We start from the raw sequence: 11,260 nt of genomic DNA on the forward strand, positions 1-11,260 counted from the left end.
TTGATAACCAGCTCCTGTTACAAACCAACAATGAATGACATCATAGCAATAAAACACTGCAGTTTTTTTTTTCAAATTTCTCAGTATCTAGAACGTTCATCACTACTCAGAAGAGCCAGATTATGGTCTTCGTACCAGGCTGTATAAGAATAGGTCACACAGCACTTCTAATTAGTGATAAGGCAGGCCAAGCCCCCCCTCCGTCTGACCGCCAAAGCCTACACACTCAATAATTAGGCCACTGTGATAATCCGGCCGACTCCAAGCTTCCATTAGGAAGCAGAGAGGGGTCAAATGTTCAGAAAACTATTACACTTAAACAATCCTCAACAGCCTCCCTGCTCACCTCTGTCTGCTCTCAAGCGCAGCGCAAAGAAACACAACAGGAAGGAAGAACACCAGAAGCAGCCAGCTCGTGAATGTACCATTTTTTATTGGACTTATATAGAAATACTTAAAAAAACATGAAGTAGCACCATTACTTAAGTTTTACTTTTTTTTTTTTTATCATGTATAACTTTAAATGTCAGAAAAATAAAACTCTTGATACATTTTCAAATCTTGTCTCAGCAAATATAATATTAGTATTTGACCATGAGGTTAAAGGCCCTTTATCATAAAATAAAATATACTTTGTTCTTAAACTTTGCTCAATAAAGTACATTTACGCTCAAGTAACTTCACCTACATATACATAAACAAGTGGTAAACAAATGTATTAAAATAGAAATACTAAAACTATAGTGGTGCAACAGAAGCCTGTAATTCCCACTGGAATCTAATTCATACAAATTTTTAGAAAGCATAAACGGTTTCTTTGTTTTCAACTTACTAAGTTTTGTACATTTCAATGTTTCATAATAATATAGAATAAAATATGCTTTATATTACTGAATAAAAAATATGCTGGGTGAAGCAGATTTAAAAGACATTTTTTTGCTGAACCTATAAAAACTCCATCCCAACAGAATACTGTCAAATGCAATTACACATTTTGTGGACTTGGATTTCCTCCCACAGTCGTGTGATATTAAAATAATACAGTGATCAATGCCATAAGGCCATACTAAAAAATAAACAATATTTCAACCCAGCTACAAAAAAGTTCACTGAACTTAAATTAAAATATCTGTAAACATCTTTGCAATAAGAAATATAATCTTTCAAGTCAAAAAAGAATAAAATACTTCAATCTGTATTAATGTCATTTAAAACTTTCAACTTGTGGAAATTTATTCTATACATATATATGTAGGATATGTTGTTGCTCTCCCTTACGTGGTTTCTGAACTCGAGCTGCAGTATCTTTTTTTTGTAAGTCAATAGTCCTGTCTTGCTGGAAGCCCTCCATGTTTCCCAGCCACGGCCTCCCTCTCTTACTACATTCGATCGGCAAAACTGGAAGGCTTAGCCCGCTAACAGTCTGACCCACGTACCTCTCCATCCTGACCCCACTGTGTCTCTTCACTTCATAAATATAGGGTACAATTTACTAGAACTATTGATTACTACGCTGTAATATTTAAAACATGCACTTAGATGTTGAAAATATTTCCCCAAGCTACAGTATATTATTAACAACTATGACGGAGCCCGACGAGGGTGTCTGTCCCTTCTTCTGGATACTGCAGCCTCTTACATACATATGTATATCTATGTACACTTTCTAAACTGATGATGGTTGGGCGATCCCATTAAAGCAGTATGAAGAGTCTATTGTTGCTATTGTAGGCGGTCTCGCTGACGAGACAGTCATAGAGTTACACTTCTTATGAAAATATACGTATAGCCTGAGTGACGCCGGTGTGGCAGACAGGGCATTTGGGCTCACTTCTCTCACAGATACGATTGGCACATTCCATACAGAAGAGGTTGTGCCCGCAGGGGACCAGGGCCGCGATGACCTCACTCTCGAAGCACACCGAACAGTCACGGCTGCCTTTTCGGCTGGTGCCGGATGAGGTGGAGGAGGAGGAAGAGGAGGAGGAGGATGAGGCCGAGGAGTCGCACGGAACTCCGGGAAGGTGAGGGCCTGGCAGGGAGGCGATGGTGTTGGAGTAACCGGGGTAACTGAGCGGGCCTCCGCCTGGGTCGCTGCGCACCCTCCGGGCTAACGGGTGCTCGGTGGGGCCTCCAGTGTGGCTTTGGAGCGGAGGTGACAGTCTGGGCTGGGGTGTGCAACCGTTAACTCTTCTCTGACTCACCACTATCCCGTTGGCGTTAGTGGAGGAGTTGTTGGGGAACATGGCTGATGTGGAGGTGGGGGAGCTGCCTCCGGTGGAGGAGGGGGTCATGCGACTTTCGTACTGGGACCACAGGAGGCCTGGCGGGGCTGGCGTAGGGTCAAACCCTGGCGAGGAATCAAAATTCAGATCAGTGCAGTCAGGAGAGATCACCTCACTTCCGTAAACAAACCCGTTGCCGTTGGTGTTGACGTTGATGTTGTTGTTATTGTTGTTGCCGTTGTTGTTGGTGGTGGTGGTGTAGCTGAGTGCGGGGCTGGGGGGGCTGTAGTCGGCCATGCGTGAGCCGTTGTTGCCAAAGTAGGAGTCTGTGGAGGCGCTGCCCAGGGAGGAGGAGGAGTCGTTGCGGTAGTTGGAGAAGGGTTTGCGCACTGAGGTGGGGGTCATCCCAGCACTGGGCTTAGACCACAGGGTGGCGTGCCCATGCAGATCAAAACCCACATCTGTCCCGTTGGCGTGGAAGTCATTTTCATCCTGGAGCTCAATAAGGCCTCCTGTCCTCATAGCGATGTGGGCTTCGATCTCTTCGCGGGCTCGGTCCACGTTCTCCGGCATCCCCGTCACCTCGAACACCGGCTCCTTGTCTCGGCTGGGCGTCACGATGTAGGTGTGGGTCTGCTGCTGGATGCGCTTGATAGTGGCACCCTTGGGGCCTACAACCAGACCCACCACACGATAAGGCACCCGCACCTGGATGGTGGTCTGCCCTGGCAGGTTAGGGGGTCCGGGGACTGGGGTGCCGCTCCCATTCACGCTGGTGTTTTTGTTTCTGGAGGCTCGAATCATGGAGAAGTGCTCTGCAGCAGAGATGATCTCCCTCCTGGCCATAGCCACATCCTCCCGCCTTCCCGTCACCACAAAAACAGGCTCCTCACCTCGAACCGGGGTCTTGATGTAGGTGTTGGTCTTTGCTCGCAGCGCTTTGATCTTGCAACCTGAGGCACAGGAGCGAAAAGGCGAAAGTGAGGAAAGGTTCCAAAATAACAACAGATCAAAATATGTCATGTGTTAAACCATTACTTAGGGACTATTCAAAACAGCTGCTGGATGTTTATTATTGTCTCTCACAAGGCCAATGGCCTCAGAAATCGGGTGAAACCACCCTTTTGGAGAAGAACAAATTCAAACCACATGCTGCACCACCATGAGCATACAGCAGGACAAAAATAACACAAAAGAAAACTCACTTCTGGATCCATGATGATCCCTGTTCATTTACCAAAAATCCAAAACAGCTGCTGTTACACTCTTGATTTATATTTTTATACTAATAGCATTATGGAAAGAGAGGAAAAAGCTACTTAATCACTTCATTGCCTGGCATCGGTGCATTAAGTTGCATTCCAACAGCCTCCAGCACACACACACACACACACACACACACACCGCTTTATGATCAAAACGGCCGGCTGAGGAAACAGCCTTGGAAGAATGACATAATTAGCAGCGCAAAGCCAGCTGAGTGGGACGGGGTGATGTAAGCAGGGATGTAGAAGAGGGTGAACCCATCTATAGTCTCAACCCATTCAAATCTTAAATAAATTCACAATGACTTTGAATCAAACTGATGTAGGTTAAATGAGGACCGGGTCTCTTATATGTGGCTCTGCCTTAAAATAATCCAAGAGGCCACATTTTTTCATTCCAAATTTATAACCTGATGTAACCTGACAAAAAGAGGGATGGGTGCAGGAGGGAGAGATGATGTAAATAGATCCCCCTTCACAAAAAAGTCCCCACTATAGTGGCTTTTGAGTGGAGGGTGGGAGTTAGTGGTGGATCCTTATAGTCCCTCTGTTTTTCTGGGAACAACAACAACAGCAGCAGCAGCAGCAGCAGCAGCAGCAATATTGCAGGGAGGGGAAAAGAATCCGCATATGTAACCAAGCACTAGTACCGCCCTGCAGCCCTACAGCTGGAAGCCTGTGTTAGGTCTGCTCAGCTATGGGCGTCTGCTGCCTGTGGCAAGGTAAGATCGTGACCGTTGTCCTAATTTGATCCTGTGCTGTTTATCATTATATGCATAATATAAAGCCGGGGATCGTTTAGCAAGCAAAGAAAACCACACACATCTGGGGTAACGATAAACGGAGAGCCAGCGCTGATCATTCGGTGACCTACATGTCCTAATTTACTAGATAATGATTATAATGACCTGTCATGCTCAGCAGTCATTGCTGCACTTCACACAGAGGTTTAGGAAGTGTCTTATCATTTTATTTAGACGCAGGGAGTCCGCCTAGCTCCGGTAAGTTACGTGTCGTTCTCTTCAAAACTAAACTCCATTCATAAAATTGATAATTTAAAGATTTTTTACTCGCCTGCAAATGTGTACGCGAGCGAAAATACGAGTTAGTATCTTAACATAGTTGTTTCGAGGTACTCTTTAATTCGGCATAAATAGATTCATCTCAATTGGCACTTATTGAACTTAAATGTGAACTTCTTGAATTGGTTCATGTGCTAGCATGCCGCCCACCACTGTGCATTTATAGACCAGCATTGAGTGACTAAACTGGCGAGACAGTAACAAAAGTTCAAGCTTTATTGAACTGATTTCTGCCTGGTGGATTATAGAGATGCCGAATTCACAAATGGTGCCTACATACTTAGACAAGATGTTAAAAAGCAGTTCAAGTCCTTTGGCGGACAAACAAGACTGCGTTCAGATAATACATCCAGTATTTGAGTGTGTATTGGCTGTCTTTCCAGGACAATAGCTCGGGACGTGCTCATACCTGAGGTGCTGGGTGCTGCAGAACATGACAAAACACATAAAACTGTCTTGAAACACTGAAACACACACCTTGTCTGCCCACAATCTCAGCCACATGCTCGGAGCTGGGAACCGGGACGCACTCGGTCATGTTGACGCTCTTTTTCCGGGGCTCCTGGTTGTCGTAGAGCGGGTTCTCGTCGTTGTCCAAGCCGAGCAGAGAGAGCTGATCCAGGGCGATCTGTAGGGCTCTCTGGTCGTCCAGTGCATCTCCCTGGACGCTGCTGTCGGCGAAGAGCGAACTGGGCATCTTTACGACTTTGCAGCGTTACGGGATCGGATAACAGGCAAAAAGGAAGGAGGGTAAACAAGGAGTGATCTGGGGAGAAAGAAAGGAGAGGGGAGGAGGAGGGGAGAGGCACCGGACCCGGTTTTCAAAGACAACTGGTCAGTGCAAATAAATCAGTGCGGCTGAGGGGGGAAAGAAAAACAGTGCAAGGAGCTACAAAAACATCCACCCCCTTTGTTTTCCCAACAGAAACTGGATGTCCCGGTCCGATCCGAGCCGACCCGGGCTGTGCTGTTGCACGAAAAGACGGCGAAGAAAAAAGCGTGTTTATTCCAGAGCCGGCGGTGAAGATAGTAATAATATTCCTTCCTGACAAAGTGCCCCTCCCCGGCTGGCTTCCCTCAGGTCCTCTGTTGCTTCTGTCTGAGTCCTTGCAGAGCCAGACAGAGAGATGTGCGGGTGACGTCACCGCCAGGGCAGGGACGATGCGGTGTTGGGAGATCATTTGCATATCCAAGAGCTGATTGGCTGGATAGGCAATAAGTGGGCAGGGCCGGGTCTACAGGTACGCCCTCTTCTTTGTTCTCAGTCTCTCTCTTTGTCTGTTTTCTGTTTGCTTTTTATTCTCAGTTTTATTCAGACATGCTTTATTGGCATGAAATATGCAGTTTATACTGCTATATACAGTTATAAGCCACAACAATGGACATTAACAGTTATATGAACTTAATAAATCAATAAAAACATTTATGGGGTCATACAATCTATAAATCTTTTTTTTTCATCCAGGCACCCATCCCTCCTATTTGAAACTGATGGGATTTTTTCCACTCTAGAACACAGAATTTTGAAATATATATAATATAAGAGTTAAAGAGACTTCCTCTGTCGTTACAACACATGATAATGATATAACCTTAGATGAACCTTTTGGGGAAAAATAAAGTATATGGATATTTGTCTGGGAAAGAACATTTAGATAACTAACAGTTGACCAGCGGCTGTATATCAGAGACATTTGACTTGCTGGCAAAGTGTACAGACTGAGACAAAACAAATTCATATTGACCTGATGTTGTGTTTTGGACCCTAGAGACCCTGAGCCCTCCTTAACAGAACAAAATAAACACACTTAACAGTGATTTATCAGCTTGATACATCCTGACTTTTCCTAATTTTATGGGAATTGCTTATGGACAGGATTTTGAACTAGAAAATAATTCATTACTTCTGTTTTCGGTCTCATGGATCATATGTATCTGTCACTGGTGTTGACAGCATTGTTAACCTCTCGCTACCAGTCACAGATTCAAAATAAGTCTGTTTGGATTTGAATTCTTGGAATTTTATAAGAGTTTGTCTAACAAGGGGTTTCACGTCTTTGGGTCTAATTTGAAAAAAATCTTGATTTTGATTTTGCAGTTATTATTTTCACATATTCAAAAGACACATGTCACAGCAGATAACATAGGAAAGAGATACTGCTCCTACAGCATTAACAGTAACACCAACCAACACATATTCCAAGAGAACATTTGTGAAGCAATACAAATGAAACAAACCTTTAAAAAAAATGTCAAAAATACAACCCATATATCACTCATAAATATCACAGCTGTGGGCACAACAGCTTACTCAACACAGTTTTTTAGACACTGAAAACACCAAACAGCAGGTGACATATAAACTGAAGTCTGGTTTTAACTCCTAGTTCTTTCCTCTAAAAGCCTTTCTAATGAATAAGGAGTCTGATTAGTTTTAGAACCAGCCTTTTTATTAAACTTGATAATCTTGTTCCTGTCATTGGCAGTAATGCTGTTACCCCAACATATACTCTATCAAAAATGGTCAGCAACATATTGAATGTATACAAGTAAAATATGTAGGCTTACATGTATTTTTATGTAAATACACATAAGTATAGAAGTATCCACATTCACTGCTGAATACTGTATCTTTTTGCCTGATATTAAGTGCCATGATTTCAGGGCCAAGAGAATTCAAAAAAGGGGCCTGTATTTAAAAGAATGGCTTCATTGAGGATCACACCAGTTACAGTTTAAACAAACTAGCAAGCATCATAGGACATACATGTACTTGTATGGGATGCTATCTAATAGCCAGTGTTCGATTCCCTTTTATGACTGACTCATATGTACAGACTGGATATAAGTTATTTAGACCTGAGTAAGGAATGATGTCACACCTTACATCATATGTGCAGTATTATGTCAGCGTGTTTCAACAAAGTGTTTGGGCAACACACAGTGACCACATATTGTACACTGAGAAAGGTCAGTGCATGAAGAGCATTAGATGATAGCCTACAAGCTCCTGTTAAACCATATTTTATTATCCTCATCAAGTTTGAATAAAAAAAATCTACATTCAACATAAAAAAAATGTAAAATTTGTCTACATCTCTTCAGTATGATATAATGCAGTGTCAAAAACAGAAACAAAAAGAGACCAAATGAATGCATGAAAACTGAGCAAACTCCATCTGCTGATGGACAACATGAGATGTAATTGAAAACTCTTGAAAAGGCTAGTAAGTGGACCTTGAGTAAAGATAATTATTCCAATAGGGACTTGCAGCTATGGTACCATAGTAACTCTGGCGTATAGTAGTGTTACTGTGTATTAGGGTCACTGTATCTCTAAATTTGGTGATTTTTTTTAGAAAAACTAAAGAATTAAGTATTCTTCACTTTGTTGCAAAAAAAAAAAAAGTCTGCTTGAAGGAAAGTCGATGTTTTGGAGATAAAGGGGTTGTCACATACTGACTATATAGTATTTTAAATTTCCCATCAACTCAAATGTTGTTCTGTTTCAGCAGTACTCAACAGGTACAACGGTGTTATCATGCTGCTCCAGTATCACTACAGTCTTCCGACAATATATCCCTACAGTGTTTTATCAGTGTTTATTATGCAGTGACAATATTTAATTTTATTTTGGTATGGGATCCCTCTTTGACAGTGAAAAGCCTTCCAGCCTTTATATAATAAAGTTTGAAAAGGGCATTTAATACACCTCAGATGCAGCAGTGCAGTCTCGATGACAATAGCTACAGGCAGTTTGCATATGATTTCTGCCTTTATTTTCTCAGCATAGTGTGGCATTATGAAGCCTGAACATGACGAACATTGCAGGGTGATGGGTTGGTGGCCTTTGTGGATGGCCATAGATCGGGGAGGGCAGGAGGATGGTGGAGGTGGAAGGAGGGGGTGTCAGGGGGGGCGTTTGGCCAACACAAAGGGGATTTCAAGCTGATTCAAAACCGTTGAGACCAGAAGCACTTTGCTTTGTCACCTCACTCCTGGAACACAATGCCAATGCTAATGAGGAACTGCTCAGGAACTGGAGGAGGTGATGGGATGGGACCCTCTTGTTAATATTTGACACCTCAGCTCCCCCCCTACTACTCCCTCCCCATTCCAAGCAATCCTGAACCTATTCAATCTGATATAGGCAAAGTGGTTCCCATACTTTCTCAAATCCTGGACTACAAATCAACACACACTAGACTCACATTTGATCATATTTTGACTCATTGGAGAGGGGTTTTGTTGCTAAATATGCAGTGGTGCACAATTTCTTCACTGACTACTCTATTTTGGTTATTCCCAAAGAGCTGTCTTGAAATCTGTGCATTAAGCCAGAATCAGGGCTGTAGCCAGGATTTTATCCTGGGTCATGAGTCCAAGCACCACCAACAGCATCAAGTATCCTATCATGTCTAGAATCTAGAGACTTTTGATTAAGTATCAAAAGTCTAAATATTTGGTAAAATTCCTCTCTTCTTTGATCAAATATTTCCTGATTTTAATTGAAAAACATTTTGACTTTTTATTTAAGTCAGCATTTTTATTTAACACTGATGCACTGAGAAGTTTGATGTATTTTTTAATACAAAAGGGGTTGCAGGGGTTTCTAGAGAACACCCTGGAACCTGCTGAGGGCCACAGAAAGTTAATTTATGAACCTCTATATAATATTAACGATGCAAAATTGAATAACCATGTGATGCCTTTTACATGATTATTCTTTACAAAACAATCTCACTTCAAAGTCCATGTTATACTTTTTCTGGAGCTTTCAATAAGCTTACTGGTTGTCATGAAATTGCAGATGTTGAAGTTTCTATTTTTTTCTGAGCACTTTAAGGACTTCTCATCCATATTAGCTTAAAATTTATTTTTATTTTTTGTCTTATTTTTAAAAACAAATTTCTCTTCTCCAAATCTGATATCCATCAAGTGGAGAATCAGAGCAGCTCTCTGATGATAGCTATGACATCTAACTAAGCTAAGCCACTGCCTGTATATTTAAATAAAAGCCCTGTATAGCTGTTGGCTGCACCTGACCCTGATATGTAGATGATATCCCAGAAATCACACCAATCCTGTTGTAGAAACATTCAGTGGGCAAGACTGGCATCTATCCTCAGAGTTCTCTGAACTTCTGACTCTGTTCCTTGTAGAGAAATAAACCAAAGGCAACACTCCTTGCAGCTGAGTATATCTACATTTCCATCTCTCCTCCGTTTGTTTGTGTTCACAGTTCTGCTGTAAAATTCTCCCTAAGCTTTGAGGGCCTGATAAAATAAAGTGCTACTGAATTGAATTAAGAGCCTGATGTTGTAGTGGTGTTGCCCAGCCCCAGAGTGTGCCCCACTGCTCTTTCTTAAGACCAGATGGACGCTGATTGCGGCATCGTCGTTGATATTTGTTGTTTGGTATTAGGCGTTAGCCAGCTGCTTAGAGGCGATTACCCGTATGCCTTTTAATGAGAGGAAGAAAAGCTTAGCCTGCTCTAACCCAGAGAGCGACGGAGACAGACAGGGCTTAGTGATCGCTCTGCCAGTCACTGCTGTAGCTGCAGGGCTGCAGACACAGACACTGGGTCACAGTAAACAGCAGGTCACAGGATACAGAGCAGCCTGTCTGCACACTGCACCGTCACTCTGACACCCTGACCTAATATACACACATATATCCTATAGGCTGTCTGCTGCATCTGCACGTTATGCAGATCACAGTGCTGTGTTGTTAACAGAGCATGTGTGATTGGTTCAACTGCAATATTCAAACAACAGCTTCTCTACAGCACTGCATATCAACTCCCTCTCAAATCATTTTGCCTGTAACTGACTAAAAAATGGACTTAAAGACGCACTAATTGATATTTTCGCATTGACCTCATTTCCAGCAGTTGAACCCACTGTACTACCACTACCTGTTCAGCACCAAGCAGCTGGCACACACAGTCAGAGACTAGCTGGTGATCAGAGTGGAGCATTAAACAGGTAAAAAAAACAGATATTTTTCTCAGGAGTTGGTGGAGACCAAATCAGAGATAAACAGAGTAAATATTGGACTTGCATTCATCATGTGGACATAAACATGACTCCAAATGAAGACTATGTTGCACATATCAGGTTTCTAAGATAATAGTATGTCAGTTGTGTTGTCAGCTTGTTCTACTGCCACCAAGTGGCCGAGAAAAATTAACAACAACAAAAAACGAAACACAGCTTTAAAGTTGTATTTTCTCAAAACAAGTGATTTCAAAATTATTTTCAATTAAAAACAGACTGTTTAAAATAAAAAAAATAAAAAATAAGTATTTTCTAAAATCAAATTTCCTTTTTCTTGATTCTAGTGCAGTGACCTGAATTATCCTTTCTAGTTTTAACTAAAGATCATGGAAAATTCTAATAAAAAAAAAAAAAAAAATTTGGGACTCAATTGTGTTTTGGGATTCAACTTGATACGATGGAGAATTTACAGTGAGGGGTGCCAATAGTTCTGGTGAAAAACAACATATTAGCTTTCTTTTGGTTTATTTTCAGTGGCTCTGCATTAGAGTTCTTAGGGCTGGATACTGTATATGTTATTATAAGTTATATGTTTCTACACCAATGAAAACAATATGTTTTTGGTACTGTGATTGAGAAAACATAACCCCTTATTCATTTACAAAAGAAGTCAAAGTTGCAGAAAAGCA

The 11,260-nt window shown here is 41.8% G+C and overlaps 1 protein-coding gene across 1 annotated transcript; it reads right to left on the reverse strand.

The window, feature by feature from the left end:
* Window positions 1-461: 461 nt before the first annotated feature.
* On the reverse strand, window positions 462-5,748 carry mex3b (mex-3 RNA binding family member B). Its single transcript, XM_042419703.1, has 2 exons — window positions 5,050-5,748; window positions 462-3,178 (listed from the first exon to the last, which is right to left on the reverse strand). Exons 1-2 carry the CDS (start codon window positions 5,267-5,269, stop codon window positions 1,770-1,772), a joined length of 1,629 nt encoding a protein of 542 aa, XP_042275637.1. The 5' UTR covers window positions 5,270-5,748; the 3' UTR covers window positions 462-1,769.
* Window positions 5,749-11,260: the final 5,512 nt, after the last annotated feature.

The sequence above is a fragment of the Thunnus maccoyii genome, chromosome 1 (genome assembly GCF_910596095.1).
Source record: "Thunnus maccoyii chromosome 1, fThuMac1.1, whole genome shotgun sequence".
NCBI lineage: Eukaryota > Metazoa > Chordata > Actinopteri > Scombriformes > Scombridae > Thunnus > Thunnus maccoyii.